This window comes from Apostichopus japonicus, chromosome 12, assembly GCF_037975245.1.
Source record: "Apostichopus japonicus isolate 1M-3 chromosome 12, ASM3797524v1, whole genome shotgun sequence".
NCBI classification, from domain to species: Eukaryota; Metazoa; Echinodermata; class Holothuroidea; order Aspidochirotida; family Stichopodidae; genus Apostichopus; species Apostichopus japonicus.
The window spans coordinates 11,648,794-11,670,204 of record NC_092572.1 but is presented as its reverse complement, the minus strand read 5'-3'; the positions used below and the strand labels follow the sequence as shown (position 1 = coordinate 11,670,204).

General features: G+C 38.6%; 1 protein-coding gene across 1 annotated transcript in view; it reads left to right on the top strand.

The window, feature by feature from the left end:
• LOC139977004 (roundabout homolog 2-like) overlaps positions 1-21,411 on the top strand; it is a 264,174-nt gene that overhangs the window by 228,385 nt on the left and 14,378 nt on the right. Inside the window, 9 exon segments of the mRNA XM_071985943.1 lie at positions 2,924-3,051; positions 12,499-12,620; positions 14,291-14,453; positions 15,675-15,828; positions 16,304-16,431; positions 17,307-17,501; positions 18,035-18,184; positions 19,596-19,702; positions 20,904-21,242. Of these exon segments, the coding sequence (XP_071842044.1) occupies positions 2,924-3,051; positions 12,499-12,620; positions 14,291-14,453; positions 15,675-15,828; positions 16,304-16,431; positions 17,307-17,501; positions 18,035-18,184; positions 19,596-19,702; positions 20,904-21,242 (1,486 nt within the window).

Genomic DNA, 21,411 nt, shown 5'->3' with positions numbered 1-21,411 from the left:
AAGATGAAACTCATAAAAATAAAAGTTTTGTTTGGTCTTTAATAATGATAATAATTGTACCCTCTCTATAAAGTCTAGGGGCGATTTTAAACTTAACGGCAGTGTGTATCAGTGTGTAGAATTTGCCCTGTATTTTAATATATAATTTAAAAAAAAAATTCATTTATGGGGTGGTAATAAGTTTGGCAAACCCTCTCTCCATCATTCCAAAAATTGTTTGAACCAGAGCAACTAGGTCAGACTACACTTTCTGCTGGAATTTGTTTTGACTGGAGATGATCTTTAGCTCAGATGAAAATGCAGAAGGAGAAAGGAGGTTGCGAGAAAACAATTAGCAGATTGAATGTAGCACACCTCAGTAAATCAATTCGGATGATTCACCATCTCCGTGCTTCTGCATTATTTTTTGTTGTTGTGACACTTGACCAGATGTTTCAGACAGAACCGGTTACAGCTAACTATTTATGAATGCTCTTGCCTCTCCTAGCTCCCCTTCCCCTCTTCCCTCTCCTGTCCTCTCTCCGCATCTGGTAACATCTTCTTCCCAGGAGACTGAGGAAACGACCCCGTCCCACGAGATGCTGTTTGAGATTAGCTCAACAGATGTTATGCATGAGTGTTCTATTCCTGCTACTGGGGTGGTTTTCTTTCCCAAGAGTGGAAGAATCTTAGCCAAAGTTACGAACCGATTGATTAAATACTTTTCCTGTGTGTTATTGCAACCTGCCCATTGTTTTCCCCTCGCGGCGTCGGCGCCAGGCACCCAGGATTAATTTTACGCTATAATTTCTGGTGCAATTAAAGTCATTGGCTGTGGAGTCGGACTTCTGTCGCCATCCCGTCATGTGGGCGAGGGATAGCATTGCTTAGTCACAGCCAGCATTGCCAAAAATAACTGAAATTCCACCCAAGGAGATCGCTTATGGCCAAACATGGACACCTCTTGTTTTCAGTAAATTTTTCTCTCATATCTCCCAAAGTCTGACGGGGGAAAGTTTCATAAGACGTCAAAACTGATAAAAGAAAGAAGGGGTATTATGGGCCGAGAATCTGATTAAGTTAATTCTATAGTGAAATGTTAATCTCGTTAAATGGATTTGAAATTCGAGGAAATCTTTGATAATTGTGAAACGATCAAGTTTTCAGAAACGACAAGCTATATATATGCTATGACAGCCAATCATGGGAATGAAAGTTTTGCGGTGTGATTTTGTCAAATTAATTTCAGGCGTTTTGGAGGTCGAGCAGATATATTTGATGAGATAACCGTCGAAATGAATAGGCTGTTCGTCTAGAGGATACAGTAGGCATGGAGATTGAGCTGATGACTGCATTTTGTTTCCCAAGAAAGTTTTACTATTTTTAATTGCATTCTGAAAACGTTTTGGCTTCTTAAATGATTTACATAAGTATGTCTTTTTCTGTGATGTGGGGTGGACTAAATTCAGTAAAAACAAAAGTTACGTTAATTCTGCAAAGTTTTTTGTTAGATTTTGCTCTCGTTGTAACAGTTTGTACCAAATTAGAAGCATAAAGGAGTTGTAGTTTATAATTTGTATTGTAGTCTGAAAATTGATCAAAAAAGATTTTACTTATTGATGGTATAGTTTGAAGAAGGGGGCGGGGAAGGGGGGAGGGGAATCGAGGAAAAGGGCACACGTAAGTGAAAATGTAATGCATACCAGTATTGTATATATGTCAACAAGAACAACACATTTCCTGAAGTATTTTTCAAACCAACATCACAAATATTTTAGGAAATGACTCTGTTCCCCTCCAAATTTAAATGATTCGTTTTGTTTTATATTTAATCAAGGCAAACTGCCAAAGCGATTGATTTTTCTGTTGTGCAATCGTTTGCATCGACTTTATTTTCGTGGCAAGTTTGAGCAGTTTCGAGTTTTGACACAGCTACTTAAAAAAAAAAAATTATCGGCAACAAACATGTTCTTCCATCATTCTAATCGGCACACTCTAACAGCAGCATTGATCATCGGAAGGAAATTTAAGCAAAAGACAGGATTACTTTACAATGACCCTTTGATAGGCTTTCTGTATTTCTGGAGACTTTAAACTTGGTCAATGTATTCAGTAGCACATCATATGGAGGCTGTGCTCTTAATAGAAAAGTTAAAAAGGCAGATTGGTATAAACTAGCAGTAACTCTATCGTCAACGACAGGTAACTGACCGTCCTAGTTTTGACAAAGTTGCCGAGATTTGAATATTTAAACTGTGAGCGGCAACGGTGTTTGACCTATATCGACAGCTCCGTCGGTCGTGATAGCTGGTGTGAAAATACTTTCCAGGTATTTTCTACTTTTAACCTGAGTTAGTCTGAGTTTCATAGTAAACACTGTTTTACTACTTATAACAGTTTATCAAACTCAACCGAATGATGTGAAGAAAATGTTCAGCTTCAATGAATAAACATGAGAAAGGGAGAATTTGGAAACGTATTTGAATAAAATGTGCAGCGTGTGTTAATTCTCAATAAACATTAGGTACCGATAACAGAATATTCTGCAATTTGTGTCAATTGCTACACCATGCATGAGGCTAAAAACAAGGCTGACAAAACTTTTTGTTGTACACAGAGTATAATTATATGAAGTATAAACTTTGAAGCTGGGACACAAAATAATCATGGCATAATTCACTTGAAAGAAGAAAACACAGAGTTTATGCTGTAAGCTTCAGTGGTTAACAGTTTGCTTTAGGCTATGTCTGTAAAATGGTTGCATGGCCTTACTAGTACCCTAGCAAGGGGGAGGGGAGGGGATAGGGATAGGGAAAGGAGGGTAGGGGTGGGGGAGATGGCAAGGAGGGATAGGGAACAATATTCTTGCATGTTTTTCCTTCAAGTATGCTTTTATTCATTAGAGGTCAATACAAATGTTGTGTAATGTTTCTGTTTTTTTCAGACATGAGATAAAAGATGACGGTTCTCTTGAAATCAGGAACGTTCACATTCAAGATGCAGGAAATTACCACTGTGTGGTGAAGAAAGATCATGGTGTCTACCAGGAGGCTGCAACCTTGAGGATTGGTGGTAAGCTATTTATGTCCTTTTCTTGAAAAGAGGAGGAGGGTGGGAGGGGGTTGTAGGGTGTCCAGGGTAGGGTTTGGTTGGGATCTTTGATAATGTCGATGGAATTTTTTGTGATTGGTTAATGATAGGTGAAGAAGTAACTATATACACAAGATGAGTAAGGGGATGGACGGGAGGGGGGAGGAGGGAGAGAGGGGAGGGGATGGTGTTCAGGAACATGGGGAGGATTAAAGGAGGATGAAGATGCTAAGTTTATCTGCAGTGGAAAACAAGCCAACTTAGGTGTCAGGACTCAGCTTTGGACAAATGCTGAATGGTGTCCCTGAGAACCATATCCTCAGCCTTCCCACCCCTGTTCCACTCCCCCACCCCACTGCTCCACTCCCCCACCCCACCTACGACAGCCAACTCCAATCCCGCATTCTCCGTTTTCACCTGTGACTGTCTTATCAACATACTTCTCCCTTTGATATCCTGAAACCCCAAGGTGCTTTCATACTAAATGATTTCGGCGTGTCTGTCGTATTTCCTTATTCGTGGAGGTTTTTCTTTAGAGAGAGAGAAAGATAAAAAAATTGTGTAAAACATCTCTACAGCAGCAGCGATTCTCCGATTCTTCATCACTTTAAACAACAAATCTCATGGCCAAATGGTTTACAGTTTTCTGAGATCCATCCACCTTGTGTCTTCTTATTCAACATTTTGGCACAAACATGAGAGAGAGAGATAGATATAGAGAGGTAAAGATGCTGTTGCATACCTCAAAATCAATATTGATTTTACTCTTGAGCCCGGGTCTTTGCATGCAGTCCCTGGTGTACGCTGGCTGCTTTCATTCCGGAGATCAAATGGACAAACATTGGTGGAAGGCATTGATGGGCATATCGGGTAACTCACTGCTTTTATCAAAATCTTTACGAAAGAGGAGAGAAAAATCCATCGAATCATTTCTGGGGACAATCAGCGTGAGGCGATTCTGATCTACAAGGGGGAGTTGAAAAACGACAGTTCGGACGAAACTCAATCTCGCCAGAATAGGTCCTCTCCGGTTTGAGAATTAAAAAACGTCTAATGTTTTCCAATTGCACCATCCGGTGGTCTAGGGAGGGCAGTGTAAGTTTCAGCAAAGTTCGTGCAGAATCGGCAGTCGTCGATATCGCATCAAGGAGAGTGTCGTCATTTATTTGGCTCGAAATTATTATTGTTGTCAAATTACGGGCAGTGATTTATGAGGACTCACGGACTATGATAGTTATTAAAACTAGTCAGGCTTAAAATTGCATTCTGTCCAAAGGGAGGGAGGGTTTGTCATTACCTTAGAGTCAGGAATGTGAAAAAGAATTGCGCAACTCTGTGATTCACCGAACGATCTGGTAGGGAGTGAGGAAAGATGTTCGCTGGCGTAGAGGAGGCGGGAGGAGGAGGGAGGAGGCAGGAGATCCAGGAGGAAGAGACTAGGCAAGAGGATGGGACCAGATGGTGACAGGAGAAGAAATGAAATATTCTGTGACAAAAGATCATCGACAGTCTAAGGATTGCTGAATTGCAAGATGGAGATAGAATATGTGAAAGTTGAACGAAGTAGAAGTAAATGAGCAAAGGTTGGAGTACTGTTAAGGGAGACGAAAGCCTACTTAGAGGATAACATTGCTTGAAATGTGGAAAATATATTTTGGGGTTGGGGGTGTGTGGGGCCCTTATCCTGTATGACATTGTGTATCCTTGTCAAGATGGTGCCAGAAGGACTGAAAGCAATCCAACATTTTACTCGAGACAGGCATAAAAATAACTTAAACATGCTAAAAACAATGTAACTAGATGTGAATGCTTCACGGAACAATCTTAAGGTTTTGCACGATATTTTTGGGACGAGTACCCCAAAACAATTGAGACGATGACCGTTTTCGATAAAATGAACGTCAGTGCACAGCGTATCGGATTACACCAAGCCTCCCTCGGTCTGAAAGATGGAACAGGGATCATAAAAGATGGACGAAATGAAAGAGAGTAACCTAGGCAAGAGAGGGACGACCCTGGGGACTGGTTCGTTATCAACGTCAAAGTTACACATGTTATTAACTAGAGCTTGCAACCATCAGAGATTGCAGCCAATTGTAGCAATTAACGGATCTCGGTCGTACTTCGATGGAATCCCATTAGATTTATGGGTCAACCTTAGTTAGCCTCATTTCTCACAGCTTTTGAGGTTTTTGAAAAAGAAATGTACTCTACTCATCTTCTCTGATCATCTGTCTTTGGTATTTGTTTTTGTGTCGTTTTTTTTTCGGTGGTCTTCATTTCTCTCCTAGCTAAACAGTTTAACTGATTACCGGTATCAGAGAGAGAGCCAAGTGATTACTTTGTTGCGTTTACCGATAGGTCATTTACATAGGAATGGGTTTATTTTCCTCGGAGAGATAATCAGAAAGACATATGTGGACTAATTACGGTGCTTTTTGAAGTTCATGATGGACACGTGTGGCATGCCATGCAATCAGGTGCTTCAAACTAGCAGATTGCTGCGTCCATTACATAAAGTCTCCATCCAGTCGACAACATACGGCCGTGAATGAAGTTCACTACCTTGACTTACATTTAGCTATATATTTAACCAACATTTGATTTCAATTTGCACGGGAGAAGAAAAGACTTGCATATTTGCTCAATTGTTTTGAAAAATGTGATTCCCGATTTTAATGCACTAATATGCAAGAAGTTGATAGTCTTTGGCAAAAAAAACTTTTTGTGATACACGATTATAAAACAGAATCGTTAATTATTTGTGACTTGAACGATCTCCATGTGTTTTAAACAGAGTCATAATACATTATTTTGGACAAGCACTTGTAATACTTTTGCACAAGGACGGGAAATAACCACCCTGTGGTTTATAAGTAATTTTGGAATGAGGTTTTTGTGCTTTTTGCAAACTAAGCAATTTAACATGTGAATTTCTCAAATAGAAGCTTTAATAATCGGAACTTACAAATATTTGAAACTTGTTGATTACTTTGTAACTATATAATACGAAATTTCCATGCATATGTTCCTTATTAAAGAAGTCACCCCCCACCCCCTCTGTTTATTTGACCCCACAATTAAAAACTGATATGCAAATTAACTTATCTGAAAGAAAATAAGATGACAGAGCAAGAGCCGGTCGGTTAGTTACCATTGAACCGCAATATGATATAACCGGAATATATGTATATAAAACAGCTGATTTCATAGGTCAGTGTTTAGAAAGTTGTGAATCTAATTATGGTTACCTTCCGTGACTTGAACATCTAAGTCAATGGGAGGCGTTATACCAAGACGTGACCAATCTACGGAGTATTTTCTCTGAAAATTAATTTTCAGCTGCTTCAAATTATGAAGTGATTTGTTACCAAAACATGTCGCAGGGTGCAGCTTCTCACCTGATCACAAGAGTCCCCGCGGGGGGCGCGATTTGGAGGACACATCCAGTGCGACAGCTCTGGTAAATTTCTGGGTTGCGTTTTGAGGGCGAGGTCGAAATTATGTTCGTAGGTCAAAGCCCCGAGGAGATTTGCTTTAGCCCGCATTTAATCTATTTAGCAGAGGTGGAATCGCAGTTCACAATGTGTTTGTTGTTTGGGTGGGTGTTGGTACCAAGGGAAAAGGTCATACTTCGTGTGTGTAGTAATGATAAGGAGTTAAGTTCATAAAAAAGAAGAAAAAAAAAAAGAAGAAAAATCAAAGTTATTGTGATTGAAAAGGAGGTTAAGGTAAGGCGTGAGCAATCGGCAGCCCTTGTAATTACTGGAGGTTTTGCTGGTCTTTTAAAGTGAAGCCAAAAAAAAAAAAAAAAGTAGAAAAATTAGGACATGAAACTGAGAAGACCTTAACTGATACATAAACAGGAAGTAGGTCAAAATATTCTGACCTGGTTTCTTGTCTGGCTATTGCAATAGCTCTGCCCGATTCGTAACTCTTAGATATATGTCGAAATGACTAAAAATGTGCCAATATATAGGTCCATTTTTTCCCTATTTTATTTTCGTTTGATAAAAATTGCTTTTATACAGTGGAAAAGCACTGAGGTGAAAGTGATGACCTTTTCCTCTGGCAGCAAATTGTGATAAACAGTTTGCAAATTTCTTAAATTAAAATGATGTTTTTGTGAATCCTGTAAATGTTATTCTTAATTGCTAATGGAACTTCAATCAAGCAGCCAATGAATGTTTTAGGACATAATTTGTTTGGGGAAAAAAAAGAAAGATTGAAGGAGATAGAAAAAGGTAATACATTTTATCGAAACTACAAAACTATGAAATGTTTCCCGAAAGGTAGAGAGGGCGGTATTGAGGAACTAATAGCATGCATTAGACTCCTGATGTTTGACCTGATTTATTCACTTTGGCTTCAGCTTTGAGTACAATGTTTCTGTATGCTACAGTGTTGGATGAATCGAACCATAAGAGTACTTTGCAGATTTTGAAAATCCGCTGTCCCCCTCAAACTTTTGCGGGGTCGACGAGAGTCACTCCATAGTTTTTCCTTTCAGGGGAAACCAAAATGAAGAGAGAGGGATATGGTTGAATATGTGGAAGGAGAAAATTATCAATAAGTTACAAAGAGTCTAATCTAATGACTAATAACTTGGTACCAGCTTGTGATAATTGTTTATTACCATGGCAACTACTAAGTTGATAAGATATCTTGCACCTAAAAATTTCAAAAAAGGGTAATATTTCAAGTTGGTATTAGAAGTGTTATATAGGTATGATGTATCACTCACTACCTCTCTCATGAAGTCCATTCTAGTTGTGATGATAAACACAGCACTTGAAATACACCTACCACTCTACTTACTTGTTAAGCTCTGAGACCTTACTAGCTGGCAAAGATGATCTCATATATTCACCTTGTTTGGGGGTATCAAAGCATGACCAGAATCATTGATCCCTATAGCAAGGGGGCTCATCAGGGGCTTATCAGGGGGTAAACCAATAGGATCAGTAGGAATCATCCTTGCTTGGAGAAGAGACTGGCAGGTTCATCTTGCAGTCAAGGGTTCAAGTTTTTGGAAGTGAGGGCAGGTGGAGAATTTGGAAGTGATGTTGAACTCAAAGGAGGACGATAGTATAGTATACTGTACTATAGTATAGTATAGTAAAGTATAGTATAGTATAGTATAGTAAAGTATAGTACAGTATAGTATAGTATAGTATAGTAAAGTATAGTATAGTACAGTATAGTATAGTACAGTATAGTATAGTGTAGTATAGTGTAGTATAGTATAGTAAAGTATAGTACAGTATAGTATAGTAAAGTATAATATAGTAGTATAGTAAAGTATAGTATAGTACAGTATAGTATAGTATAGTGTAGTGTAGTGTAGTGTAGTATAGTATAGTAAAGTATAGTATAGTATAGTATCTATTATAGTATAGACTAGTATAGTAGTATAGTATAGTATAATATAGTATAATAGACTGCTTGAAGTAATAAAAATACTGAACTGCGCTGTACAATGACATTACAAAGACATGATGGGATTTTGAGCATTATTACCTTTACATGGTAGGAATTTTACATCAGGTTTATTTTTATAAATTCAGAAGGGGTTCGGATTTATCCGGTTAGTGTTGAGAAAGAGAGAGTTTTGTTCTTGTGCACTATTGGAGAGAATTCACTTTGGTTGCATGCATGTGGGGGAATTTTAGCATGTAACATAACATGTAGAAATTGATATAGCTTTAACTTCTTTTATTTTGCACAAAGGAAAGACAGAACTGATAACAAAATGTAATTATACATTTCATACCATCGCAGCTGTAAAGTGTCTCTGTTTAAAAACTAACTTCTTCCCAGCAGCGTGACCACGGTGGTCATGTGACTATCCGTGGTGACTGCGAGGCCAAGGCCTCACGCGCACACCAAAGTAAAAGTACATTATTCTCTCCTCCTCCGACCGAGGACGACGGGATGGAACATGCTGTTCTTTGCAGCACATTGACGCACTTCCTTTCACTCAAGTAATCATTTCTGGTGCAAAAAAAATAAATAATATGTCAATCAAAGTTTAAACGGTTCTGCAGTACAACAGTACGTATGGCATTGATCACACATCATTTAATACTTCTTCCTCTTACACCTCCTCCTCCTCCACCGCAAACCAACTTATAAAAAAATAAATAAATAAATAAAAAGACATTTCAATAGTGCACGCACCGTCCAGCCATCCAAAGTACATCTGACTCTCGTGTGATTCTCTCAAATATCAAAGACTTATCTCTGTAGAGTTTTTGTTTTACTCATGAAAGAAATTCAGTTTTTTGCCCATGGTGATGTTATATGTTTTGAGTTTTATTTTCAAATGTGAAGGTACTTTTCATTCTTGCCTCCGGTGGGTCTGTCGGCCGGCTGGCCGGCTCGATTCTGACACCTGATGTTGTAGCAGATGTGTAGACATCTGCGTGTACATACACTAGTCCGAGATACAAAGATTTTCACATTTCCTTTATAAACCTTTGAGAGAAGTCAATGCATTGTCATCTGATTTATTATCATAGCTTGAATATTTAATGTAATTTGCCACTCCTGTTTCACTTGTTCACACCCCGGGAATTGATCGAGAACTGTCAAAAACCAACCAAAGCTGACAGCAGTTGTTTCTGCATATACTTTTAAACTGAGAATTAATACAGCTTACCGTACTGTTGTCAAAGTAAAATGGAATGTTTTTCTTGTATTTAAAAAAAATAAAATTCTATGTTGGCATAGTCAATTTTAATATATATTTAAATGTCATAGTAATGAGATAAACTAGGCTCCCTCGCTTCTTCATTTTAAGAGCACTCATTTTAACATTCGATATGTGAATCATATTTATGTAGACGTTTGCATTTTGTAGAGATACTGTACTTTGAATGCAAGAATTCTTCACTGTTGGTTGAAGATATGAACTCATTATTCAGACGTAGGTTGTGTAGACTTTCTGAATGGACATGGCTTTCAACATTAACTGTTCTGACAAAGGACTTATTCTCAATCTATGCAATAAGTCTGACTGTGGGTGCACAGCGCTGCTCTTGCATTCTCATTTAATTGTTTTATCCATTTTATCCCAAAAAAGTTTGGCCCTCTTTTGGCTGTCTGGACTGTGAATTGATTACACACTAAATAATAAGACAGGTTGTTATAATTCAGTATACTTAATGACTGTATTGGGGGGGGGGGGCTGGGGGAGGGATTGTTCTTAACTTCTTAAATTCATTAAGCTATAGGTTTGGGGGTATATTGAGGCAGCTCCAAGCATGAATTGTCTACGTTTTTTAACTATAGCTCAGTTTAACATGATCAGTTGGTCATTTAAGTGTTGAATACTGATGAACCCACACTGTGTGAGTATGGCTTTCACTGTACATCAGGTTGGGGATAATTGTAATGTACAATATATACTCAAGACGATAAGAACACGACCTCTCGTACCAATGCTTCAGTTAGGGTCATATTTGTAGCTTACAGTAGGAACAGGCTTACAGTTTGTATTGATATGCAGGAAATTTGACAGGCTTCAAAAATTGTATCTCCCCTTCGATTAATTAATGTGATTAATATATTATATATTAATATATAATTTGTTCACAGAACTGTAGTATTAACCACTCATACCTACATTATAAATTTCTCATGTTGGACAGTTTACGGATAAATCTTGTTCCTTATCGACCGTTAGTGATGGAGCAATTTTCATTTCGCGTTGGAAATATCTTTCTGGGAATTTCTTGTATTTATTCCACCCATGTCAGCCTATGGCTTTGAACATTTGCACAACCCTGTTCATATGCGGCAGGTTGTAGCTAAGAGAACAGTTACATATTCTTTGTTACCCTGGAGAGCATTAGTCTATTCCTTGTTATGTAACAGGTGGTAATAATGCTTGTCCTCAAATTCATTAAGTTGCCCCCATTTACAGATTAAGTCTTCAAATATATATATAAACTCTGCGAATGAGAGGATACATTAAAGTCGAAACATCACCAGGGGGGTACTTATCAAGCTGAATGATAACTTCCCTAAGATCTTCTCAGGAAATCATTAGTAGACTATAATGGAAACAGACTTGTCAAAGGTAATCTTCTGCAAAATCCTTTAATTGTTAGATCACTTTGGCACAGGTTTCTGATGGAGCTTCAATTCCTTTGACTACATGCGCAGCAGGATGAAAAGAGTAGACAAGACTAAGTAGGAGAAGAAGAAGATGAAGAAAGAACAGAAGAGAGAACAGTTTGATGACGTTAAAAGTGCATTAAAACACAGTCCATTACAGGTGGCATTTTGAAAGGGGGCTAGTTTAATACAATACAACAATTTCCTTCCAGAGAAGAGCAAGAGCTCGTGGGAAACGTAATAAGATGTTTTCTTGCTTAATTATGCCGCGTGGCTCGCAGCGCACTGAAAGGCATCCGTGTTTTATGTACATCCATGACAGTTATTAGCCATGTGCATGCACCACACGTGACAACAAATTTGAGTGCAATTTGATGACGGTATACCACTGGCTGTCAAAGTTAGAGCTACCTGCAAAGTTGCAAGCTTTATTTATCTATTTATTTATTTTTCTTGTTAAGAGAGATTATCTGTTGGTTCTTAATGCAAAGCCACCATTACAAGTTCAACCTGGTAAAGCCCCCGCTGGGTTTATACCCGGGAACAAAAACGGCGATGTTCTGGGTACCACGTGATTTAAGAAGTAACCGAGACTTTCTTCCTTGTCTTACTCATCAAGTTCTTTTGTGAAGTTTTTTCCTGCTGCAGCTGCTTCATTAGCTAAGATAAGGAAAACAGCTTAGGTTACTTCATTGATTATGTGATACCCGGAAAATGGGCATTTTGTTCCAGGTATAAACCAAGCGAGGGATAACCAGGTTGAAGTCCTAATGGCCTGATTAGTACGTAGATCAAAATCTGTGTGTACAAGAGAACATATTAATCAGAAAACTTGATCAATGGACAAGGACTTGAAGACAAAGTTTTTATGGAATGGATTTATTTGATTCATACAAAAGGCTACAGGCAGGTAAAAGGGGGAGGGGAAGGTAAACTATCGGGAATTGGTTTTCTTGTCTCACCTGGCCCTCAATTATGGAACGAGAGCAACAGTACAATCTTAAGCAAGCAAATTGAAATGGTTGCTCCTATAATAATCCTTCCCCAAAAGTTAGACTTTACCTTACCGCCAACCTCCCTACTCCTACTACTACCCAACTATCCCCTCCCCTAGGCCCTCTTCAACTACCCCCTCCCCCACCTCCACCGCTCCTCCTCCCCTCCTCCACCCCCTCCTCTCCTCCCCTCCTCCTCCTCCTCCTCCTCCTCCCCCTTCTCCTCTTCCCAAGGCATCTCTGATGCTGGTTCCACCAATCAGAATAATATGCACATTGTTAAACACTACCTTCTCTTCTTCTTCTTCTGTAGATGATCCTGCCTTCAATGTCCTTCCCAGGGACCAGACCGTGTCCGTAGATGATAACGTCGCACTTCACTGTGAGGCAGGAGGAAACCCACCTCCTGATGTCTTCTGGCAGAATGATGAAGTGGTGAGTACAACAGCATGAGTACAAGTACAATTGTAATTAATCGGTGTGAGTTGTAAAATGAGTACAATGTTCTAAACACAAGTAAGGGTGCATCATTAGTACTAGTCGTTACCACTATATACTACAATGCCTTGAGTACTAAAAGTACGAATACAAGTATGAGTATAGGGACTTCATATATACATACATATACTTTGCAGTGTTTTCGTTATAATGACAATAAATAATAGTAATATTTAATAAAATCTGATACCTGTCAAGGCTAGAAAAAAAAAACATTGAAATATTTTGTCATTTTCCATAATTTCATGGCTTATTCAGCCGATTCTTGGTCAATTGAAGTTGTAGAGCACTTAACTTACATATGCCAGTCTTTTTATTCTCCTCCCCATAAAATAATATGAATTTATCTGAAACTGTTTAAAAGCACTTGCACACCTGTTAAAGTTAAAAACACTTTAAAGTTTGTCTTTGTCAATTTGTGCTTTCTGGACTAAGCCAATTTGAGTTGTAGCACGTAAAGAAGCACAAATATATGCCAGTCTTATCCTGTTTATTCAAAATTCATTTGCGATGGTTAAACATTGGCCAACCCACCCATCCATTATTGACCACCTATCCAAACCTTTGCAGGGTTAATGTAATGTATAAATTTTTGGTGATATAAATTCATATCTGATATAAAAGGAATCCATAATATTTTTTTATTCATGTTTTTGTTGTACTAGTCTTCCAAGCGTTTAACACGATCGATTTTTCAGGTGTTCAGTGTACGGTTAGAACTTTTATCGCGCAATAAAAAAAAGGTGACGGTGAAGAAACCAAAGATACTTGTACAGCGAGAGACATTATGCCTAGTTATGGGGAAAGGTCTAAAAATAAACACAACTGGAGAAGAATTGATTTTCGAGGAAAACTTGAGTCCCGGGAAAGAGTCTTTAAGCTCTTACTGTGTTTGATATGTAAAGACAGCAGGATGAATGAAATAAGGAGAAAGAAAAAAAATAGGAAAAAAGAAAAAAGAGGACTGTTTTGTAAGAAAATAGATAGAGAATTGATTTGTTGTTCTTGTTAGGAGGGACAAAGTATTTTTGTATTTTAAAGGGTATTTTGAAAGGAAACTAGGTCATGAGGAAGGAAGCTGGATACAAGGACTACTTAAAACCTCAAGTGTTAGAAAATTGGAGAACTTCAAAAGGAGAACGTGACCGTCCCTCCGTATCGAATGGTTTGGATAAAATAGTGGTCGGTAGTAGTAGTAGCTCTGGCAAAAGTTGAGGAAGGAATTTTACTCTCAGGTTGAAAAAAAAAGTAATCTTCTTCAGGTCTTCCATCGACCAATAAAACGACACGAGTGGTTGAAATTACTTGAAATCATTCGTCGCTGTGTGGAGAAATTTGTATCTTTCTGTCTGTATCTGCGTCCATTTGATGATTTTGCCAGGTCCGTAGCGCGACTGAGAATAACATAATTGATATCCAATCAAATTAATACACCATTTTAAGATGATTTCGTTGGGGTGAAAGTTAACGAGCAGATAAATAAATTAACATGCTAAGTCAGCCAACTCTTAATTGCCCGGACTGGGGTTTGGTATGTATATCAACAGGGATCAAACGTAAAGGATATCAGTAATAACTGTTTTGTTTTAAAACTTTTCTTCTTCCAGGGTTTAACACTGCAGTCGGGGGAATCGAGGGGTCGTTTCAGGGTGGACAGCCAGGGTACCTTACACATCTCTGGAGCGCAGGAGGATGACGAGGGGACCTACGTCTGTTCCACCAACAGTGGGTCGGGGAACGTCCAAGCTAGTGCTCTTGTCAGGGTCATAGGTGAGTCAGACCCTCCCCCCATGTGGTAAAATATTTAAGTTTTATATTTCCTGGTAAGAACGGACAATGTCGTACATCTGTTACGTAACCATTCAGTGTGAAAAATAATTCCAAAAATGGGGAAAATAGAAGAATGTGCAGAGTTTAGATAACTCAGTATTCTACAATACTGTTTGTTTATTTATTTTTTATTTTTTTCTTGCTTCGAAAGTTTCAAGGTTTACTTTTGATCATTTCACACAAAAGGTTTCTCTCTAGTCCGACACATTCTGTTTGTTTTGTGTACGAATGGTTTGGAAGACCTTGGAAAGTCCTTTATTTATTTTACATTTAATGAGTAAAGTCTAGACCAAGAAACAAAAGATTTGTTTTAAAATAGAACCATTGGAGTCGTCAGTAATTGCATCATGTTCTAATGATAAAGAACAGACGTTAGAAGGGACCCTCCATCTGTTTTGGAGTAACGGTACACTTCTGATGTGAAGGTTAATAGGATGAATCTTGAATGACTCAGGTTTCTCATGTTATTCAAACAAAAGAAAAGAAATAAGAAAAATTGAAATGGAATCCTGCAGAACAGAGAAACGCATCCTCTTAAAAGCTTGTTTCGTTAAGCCGAATAAACCCTGGGGTAATTGTCGGAGGAGATAGCAATGTGTCACGAGTCTCATTCTGTCGTCGGATGATATTCACATTTGGATATAATAAAATCTAACAGCTGTAATAGAGACGCAGCAATTACGAGATAACAGATACACTCGAGGAACCGAACACTGAGTAGTGCTAATTGCGATGTTATCATCAAATTGTCAATAACGTGTCTCAAAGTTACAGTTACCGTCTCTGTTGTCGTAGGAAAACAGTTTAGAATTTTTATCTCAAGGTTAATTAACAGAATATAAATGTTACTCCCTCTAACAGTCACTCTCCCTCACTTTTATAGGTTTGCACAAGAGTTTCCATACCCCCCCCACTACTCTGCCTCTGTGCCTCTACCGTTATCTGACTCATTCTTACCCCTCCCTCGATCCATATGTCATTCTTACCCGAACTCCCTCTATCCATCATTTTTACCCCTCCCTCCATCCGTCATTCATTACCCCTGCCCTCATCCGTCTCTCTAAAATTTGGAAGAACCTAATACGATGTAGGCATTTGGATCACATTTTCTACTTGATAACACGAGAAACAATATCTTGGTTTTGGTTCTCACTTTGGTAGGGTCAAGTCTCTCTCCACCGCCAGTTATAAGAACAGGACCGTTTGACCAGACATTAATGGAAGGGTCAACTGCTGTCTTCTATTGCTTGTTAGTGGACGATGTAGGTGAAGTCCAGTGGACCAAGGAGGGGGAACCCATCCAAGAAAGGAACAGGTAATAAACCTCTTAGATTCCAATCTTCCATCTCTGGAATAACAGATTTTTGCAGTATGAGAAGTCAACAATTTGTACAATTTTTTCAAAGTATATATTACTATTATTATTTTGTTCTTACAGTAAAAGGTATTACGACTTTACCAATCTATCAAAGAGTTTCACCAAAATCTCAACGAGTGTATTAACCAATTCTCGGAAGTATTAATACTCCAAATATGGAACATTCTAAAATATTCACAAAGCACATTAGTTTTAACCTCAAACGATATTTATATAAACTTGCAGAACTATGAAGTAACTGACACTAAAGGGAAGATACATTGTGTGTCGCCCGGTGGTCTTGCACATGTGCCAAGGGAAGTTTTAAAACTAGAACAAAATAAATTTCATATTCTCATAAATTTATCAGATGTGTTTGAATATGTCTTTAGCGTCGATCTCTCCTGATTCCTGTCTTGTTTCTTTGTGTCAGATTTTCGGTGGATGGTTCGCATACTTTGCGAATCCTGTCGGTCCAGCCTGCGGACACCGCCTCTTACAGCTGCATGGTAACAAACGCTAGCGGGGAGAGCAGTTGGTCTGCCTCCTTGACAGTCATCAGTAAGTGTTTGGCCTGCAATTTATCTTTTCAATTTAATTTCAACAATTTCAATAATTTATACTCAAGGAGGGGTGGTTCCAAAATCTTGCATGCAAAAGTTAAAGCTGTGTTATCAAGAATGAAACTTAAATCTGGTCAACTTGCATATGGGTGTGGGGGGGGGGTGTTAAAGTCTTAAAGGAGTGCACATAAATGTATTTTAGAAAACTTTCGAAAGGAGGGGGGGCGGCGGAAGGGAAGGGAAGGGTAAAACCCAGCATCAGATTATCGCTGGCCATAAATAAAGTAATAGTGTAATAATAAAATGTAAAAGAAAAGGTCACTTACATTCAAACAGTAAGAGGTACTTGTATAATCAAACAAGTGTTTTGCCATCGCAGATACATTCTATGCTCATGTTTAATCTTTCCTGTAAGCCTGGGAATAATTCAAAGAATAGGTCACGACCTCCAGGAGAAAGAACTCTTCAAAGTATTTTGGAAAGTAAAAAGATAAAAGTCAAAATCTAAAAATACGAATGACCAGAGGATAACAAGCACACATCATTTTGATCTCACCGGTTTAGCGATTTTATTATACTTAGAACAAATATCTCCTGCAGGTAAGGAATTATTTAGAAGCCATTTATAGCTATTGTTCTATTTCTGTACTTTTCGGTTTGGTGTGTACCTTTCAGAAAAATTGGAATTTATTTTGCTAATTCTTGCTCTATGTGCTTAAAACCTTTGTAATGCCTCACTCAAAGTTTGGATATCCCATGTGATGAACAAATATCTCATTTTCAGGGCCTACTACTATTAGAGCTGGTAATGATTTCGGTCTTTCTCTTTTCAACTTGTTATATGTTTTTTTTTCCCCTGTTATTTCTACCTAGGAAACAACCAGCCCTCATTGGTTCAACCACCTCCCAACATCCCTGATCTTCCGGGGGCCCCTTCATCCTTATCGGCCATCAACGTCACCCGGAACTCTGTCCAGCTTAGTTGGGAGAGTCCTGCCGCTGGCGTTGCGGGAAGGCCACCGGTTACATCGTACAGGCTAGAGTACTTTACACCTAACACAGCATTAGGTATATATATAACACCCAACACCTGTCCTCAGGAATCCTTTGACATTTTCTTTCCTTTCCTATTCTGTTTGGTTCTTATTTTATTTTTTATTTAAAAATAGAATGTAACGAATTAATAGACGGACCTCTGTGGTTTGTAAGAATTTTGAAATCATCCGCTCCCCTGTCTCTATAAGCTACTGTCTGTTGCGTCTAAAGTTGCCTGTTACTGTTGATTTGATGCATGTATTTAGATATTGTACTTGGGAATGTTAGAGACAACAAGAAGCCACAGTGATTATGTCATTATTTTTTATTATCTCGAGTAGAGAGCAGGTGGGGGCCGGGGAGGGGGAGGGGGGTATGTGAATCACAGGTGAATAAATTGATAATGATACTAAAAGTGTTTACTTGTCTTTAATAGTTGTCCATTTGTATATTGAATTACCTCCCCCCCCCCATCTTTTGGGTATTTTGAAGCAAATCGTCAAGTCATTCCCATCACACATTGCTTTTGCTTAAGAATGTATTGTATATTTTCTGTTTCATGATAGGATGGGTGAAGGTGGATAGCATCATAGCAGCTACAACTCATGTAGTGACTGGACTGCAGTCAGGGACACCGTATGTCTTCTTAGCGAGGGGTATTAACTCTAATGGCGTCGGCATTCCAAGTAGAGTCAGCAGTCCTGTCGTGACATTGGGTGAGTTGAGAGTTAACTTACTGAGCATGCTCAGAAGCAGCAAATTTTGCATAGATATTTTCAAAGTCTGATAGTGCCCCCCAAGTTGACTTTTAAGACAGGAAGATAAAATGGAAGATGGCAATGTAATTAGTTAATGTAGTCCACCAAATAACAGAATAACTGACAGTGGACTGAGGTGATATTAAGTAATAAAATTCAAACATTTCATTAATATGTGTGTGGGGGGGTGGGGTGGGGGGTATGGGTGGGGGTATGGGTTAATTGACAGGTGTAGGTAGATGGCCATGTTGGAATTGACATCACCTCAAACTCCTTTTGCAAGATGAACTGGCCTATTCTGAAGTACAAAATAATTATAGATTGTTCTTTGGCATATTATCCAGACTTTTGAAGATTGTAATACCTATCGGAATTCTATTTCGGAAATATATTTTTCATGTATGAAACTTTATAGGCAAGTTCAATCATAAATTAGCAATTTTTAAGGGCACTTACTACTTAATACAAACAGAGAGCAGTTGATTATATTCTGTGATTTAGTCTGAATTGCATTTGCCATCGCAGATGACTTTCAAAGAACAGGTTTGGAACGAAATGAAATAAATTTCTCAGCATACTCCAGCAATATAAAGACAACAGCAGCATTAAATACAGAGATAAAAAGTAGTATCTTAGTTTGCATCTACGTGTAAGCTTGAGAGAGAGAGAGAGATAAGATCTTTTCCCCCTCTTGATTAAATATCTCCTCTTCGGAGAAAGAATATTCACAATCTGATCCTTGGGGCAAGCAAGCCACTTAAGTACGACAGAAATCAGAAGGAGATACTTTTCAAGAATAAAAAAAGAAAAAGTTTTTAACATAAAATCAGTCCCTCTTAGATATACGTTGCAGCATGGGAATACTCATGGGAGGTGATCACATTAATGAAAGAAAAGATTTCATTCAAATTTTACTGACCGTAGGACTGTCAGTCTCTCTACAACAAATTTTGAAATGTGCTCGTTGAAGGTGGACAATATTTGTTAAAGTCTTGTTAGAATTGGCAGAAAAGTTTTTGAGTCAGTTTTTATAGAAAGCTGACAAAAGTTTGCAGCTAAACTAATAGAGTGTATTACATTTCTTTACTCTTGGAGAACTTGCATTGCTTATAATACTCCATAGGGGATAGCTAGATGATGGGGGAGGAGGCTGGGGAGGGGGGGGTTGGGTGGAGAAGGGAGAACTGTTCATCAGCTGTAAAGATACAAGCACACGTTTTCCATTCTTCAGTCATGTTATGTACGTAAACACGATCGACTTGTTGTCATTTTTGGGAGGAAAGGAGCCCTGGGAGGTTGTGCTGTTTTATTTGTTTTGCTATTTTGTTTCCTGCTATCAATCATTATATTATTTTTCTTGTTTTAACAGCTGCTTATACAGGGGATGACCAAGGAACAGCCTTCATCGATTCAGTTTCTGTGGACATCACCAAAGCTGTCCCTCTGAGTCCAACGTCCATCCTTCTACAGTGGGAGGTAAGCAAGTCGGAAACATCGGTCTTAGGACTATTTATTATCGTCACCTGACGTCACATGTAGTTAGGCATCAATTTAAGGGTGTATTCACAGGGACATGCATTTGCATTAACAAAATAATGCATAATCATTAGCAATCCCCCCAATTGGATGTTTGAAACATTAGTTCATTTTGTTTCCTTTAAAAAAAAAAAAAAAACCTGCATGCTTTACTGTTCCCTACTGCTGTTCATTCCATAGAGGGCCAGCAAGTGCCCCTGTTGAATTTAATAGTAAGAGTTTTACCACTCTGAGGTCAAAGGATAGATCTGTTCTAGATACATCAACAGACACTATCCAATTTGTATCAATCCCTCATTCTTGTGGGGAATGATAAGTTTGTATTGTGTACACATAGTCACCACCAAAGGTTATAGGTCACATTTGTATGGAGCCAATGGTTTGTTGCAACAATGTGCGACTTCTTTGATCTTCTGGACTAGTTCCACAAGTAATGGCCCTTTCTATGGAAGAACCATATACCATTTAATTTTGAAAATAAAATGCTCTTTGTTGGTATGGATAGTGATAAAATCTTGATTTGGTTAAACAATCTTGAGTGTGTTTGAAGGTAGTGTCCATGGAAGAAATTAGAGGATGTGTGAGTTGCCTGTGGAAGTTAGATGGTCAAAATATTCCCCTTTCCCATCCCTCCCTCCCCTTCTTCCTTCCCCCCTCCACAGCCCTCCTCAATATTTATTTTGCTATGAGAGTAAACTAAGTGGTTTCCTCGTCAGTGTTTCTGACAGGATGTTATTTAGAGCAGATTCAAGGTTTAGAGAGGATGTGTGTCTCAAGGTCATTCTACAAATGTTGAAAAATGTTCTCACTTTTAGCCTTCCCTTGCCAAGAGTGCAATTAACTATGGCATCTTAATGACATGTAGCTTTCACTCTCTCAGGCATCAGAGCAGAGTCGACCTTAATGGACATTATCTTTTATTTATTGCAAGTCAACCTTTGAGTAAATTATTTTTCTTGTGAAATTGCTTTACTTTCTATGTAGGGTTTGCTTCGACGCATCCGATCATAAGCCTTTCTTTCTCCCTTAAAGAAAACCAGGCTCTTTTTATTTGACTCGCAGTTCGTGAGTACTTCGCGTCAAACCAAGGTGTAATTCTGTCCGCAGATAACTAGTAAACACAAATATTTATATTTCCTAGATTTCACGCTCCGATGTGACGTTGGACGGGTTTAAAATCAAATGCCGTCCAAGTTCCGGGCAGGGAAACTCCATCCTCAAGACAGTGATGGGAGACAGTTCTCACATCGTGACAGGTCTGATACCAGACGAAGACTACACAGTGTCGGTGCAGCCGTTTCACAGGGAGAGAGACGGCACCGAGTCCTCACTAGAGGCGGTGAGGACGTTACCAGAGGGCCATCTGGCACCCCCTCCGTCCATCCCCAATTCCCTGTTGGAGAGCAAATTGAACTTGTGTGGACTGGCCGTCACTGGTGCCTATCCAGTCAGTGCTACTAAACTTCAACTCACATGGAGTGTAAGTTTTCTACAGAAAAATTTAAACAATTTTCTAATGTTTGGAAATTTTCCGTCGTTTTTTGTAAAAGATGAAATGGAATTGATGATAATTAAAATTGATAATTTTCTTATGAAGTTTTTGTGCATGTAGTAGTACTTCATAGTGTATGTATAGAAGATAAACACTA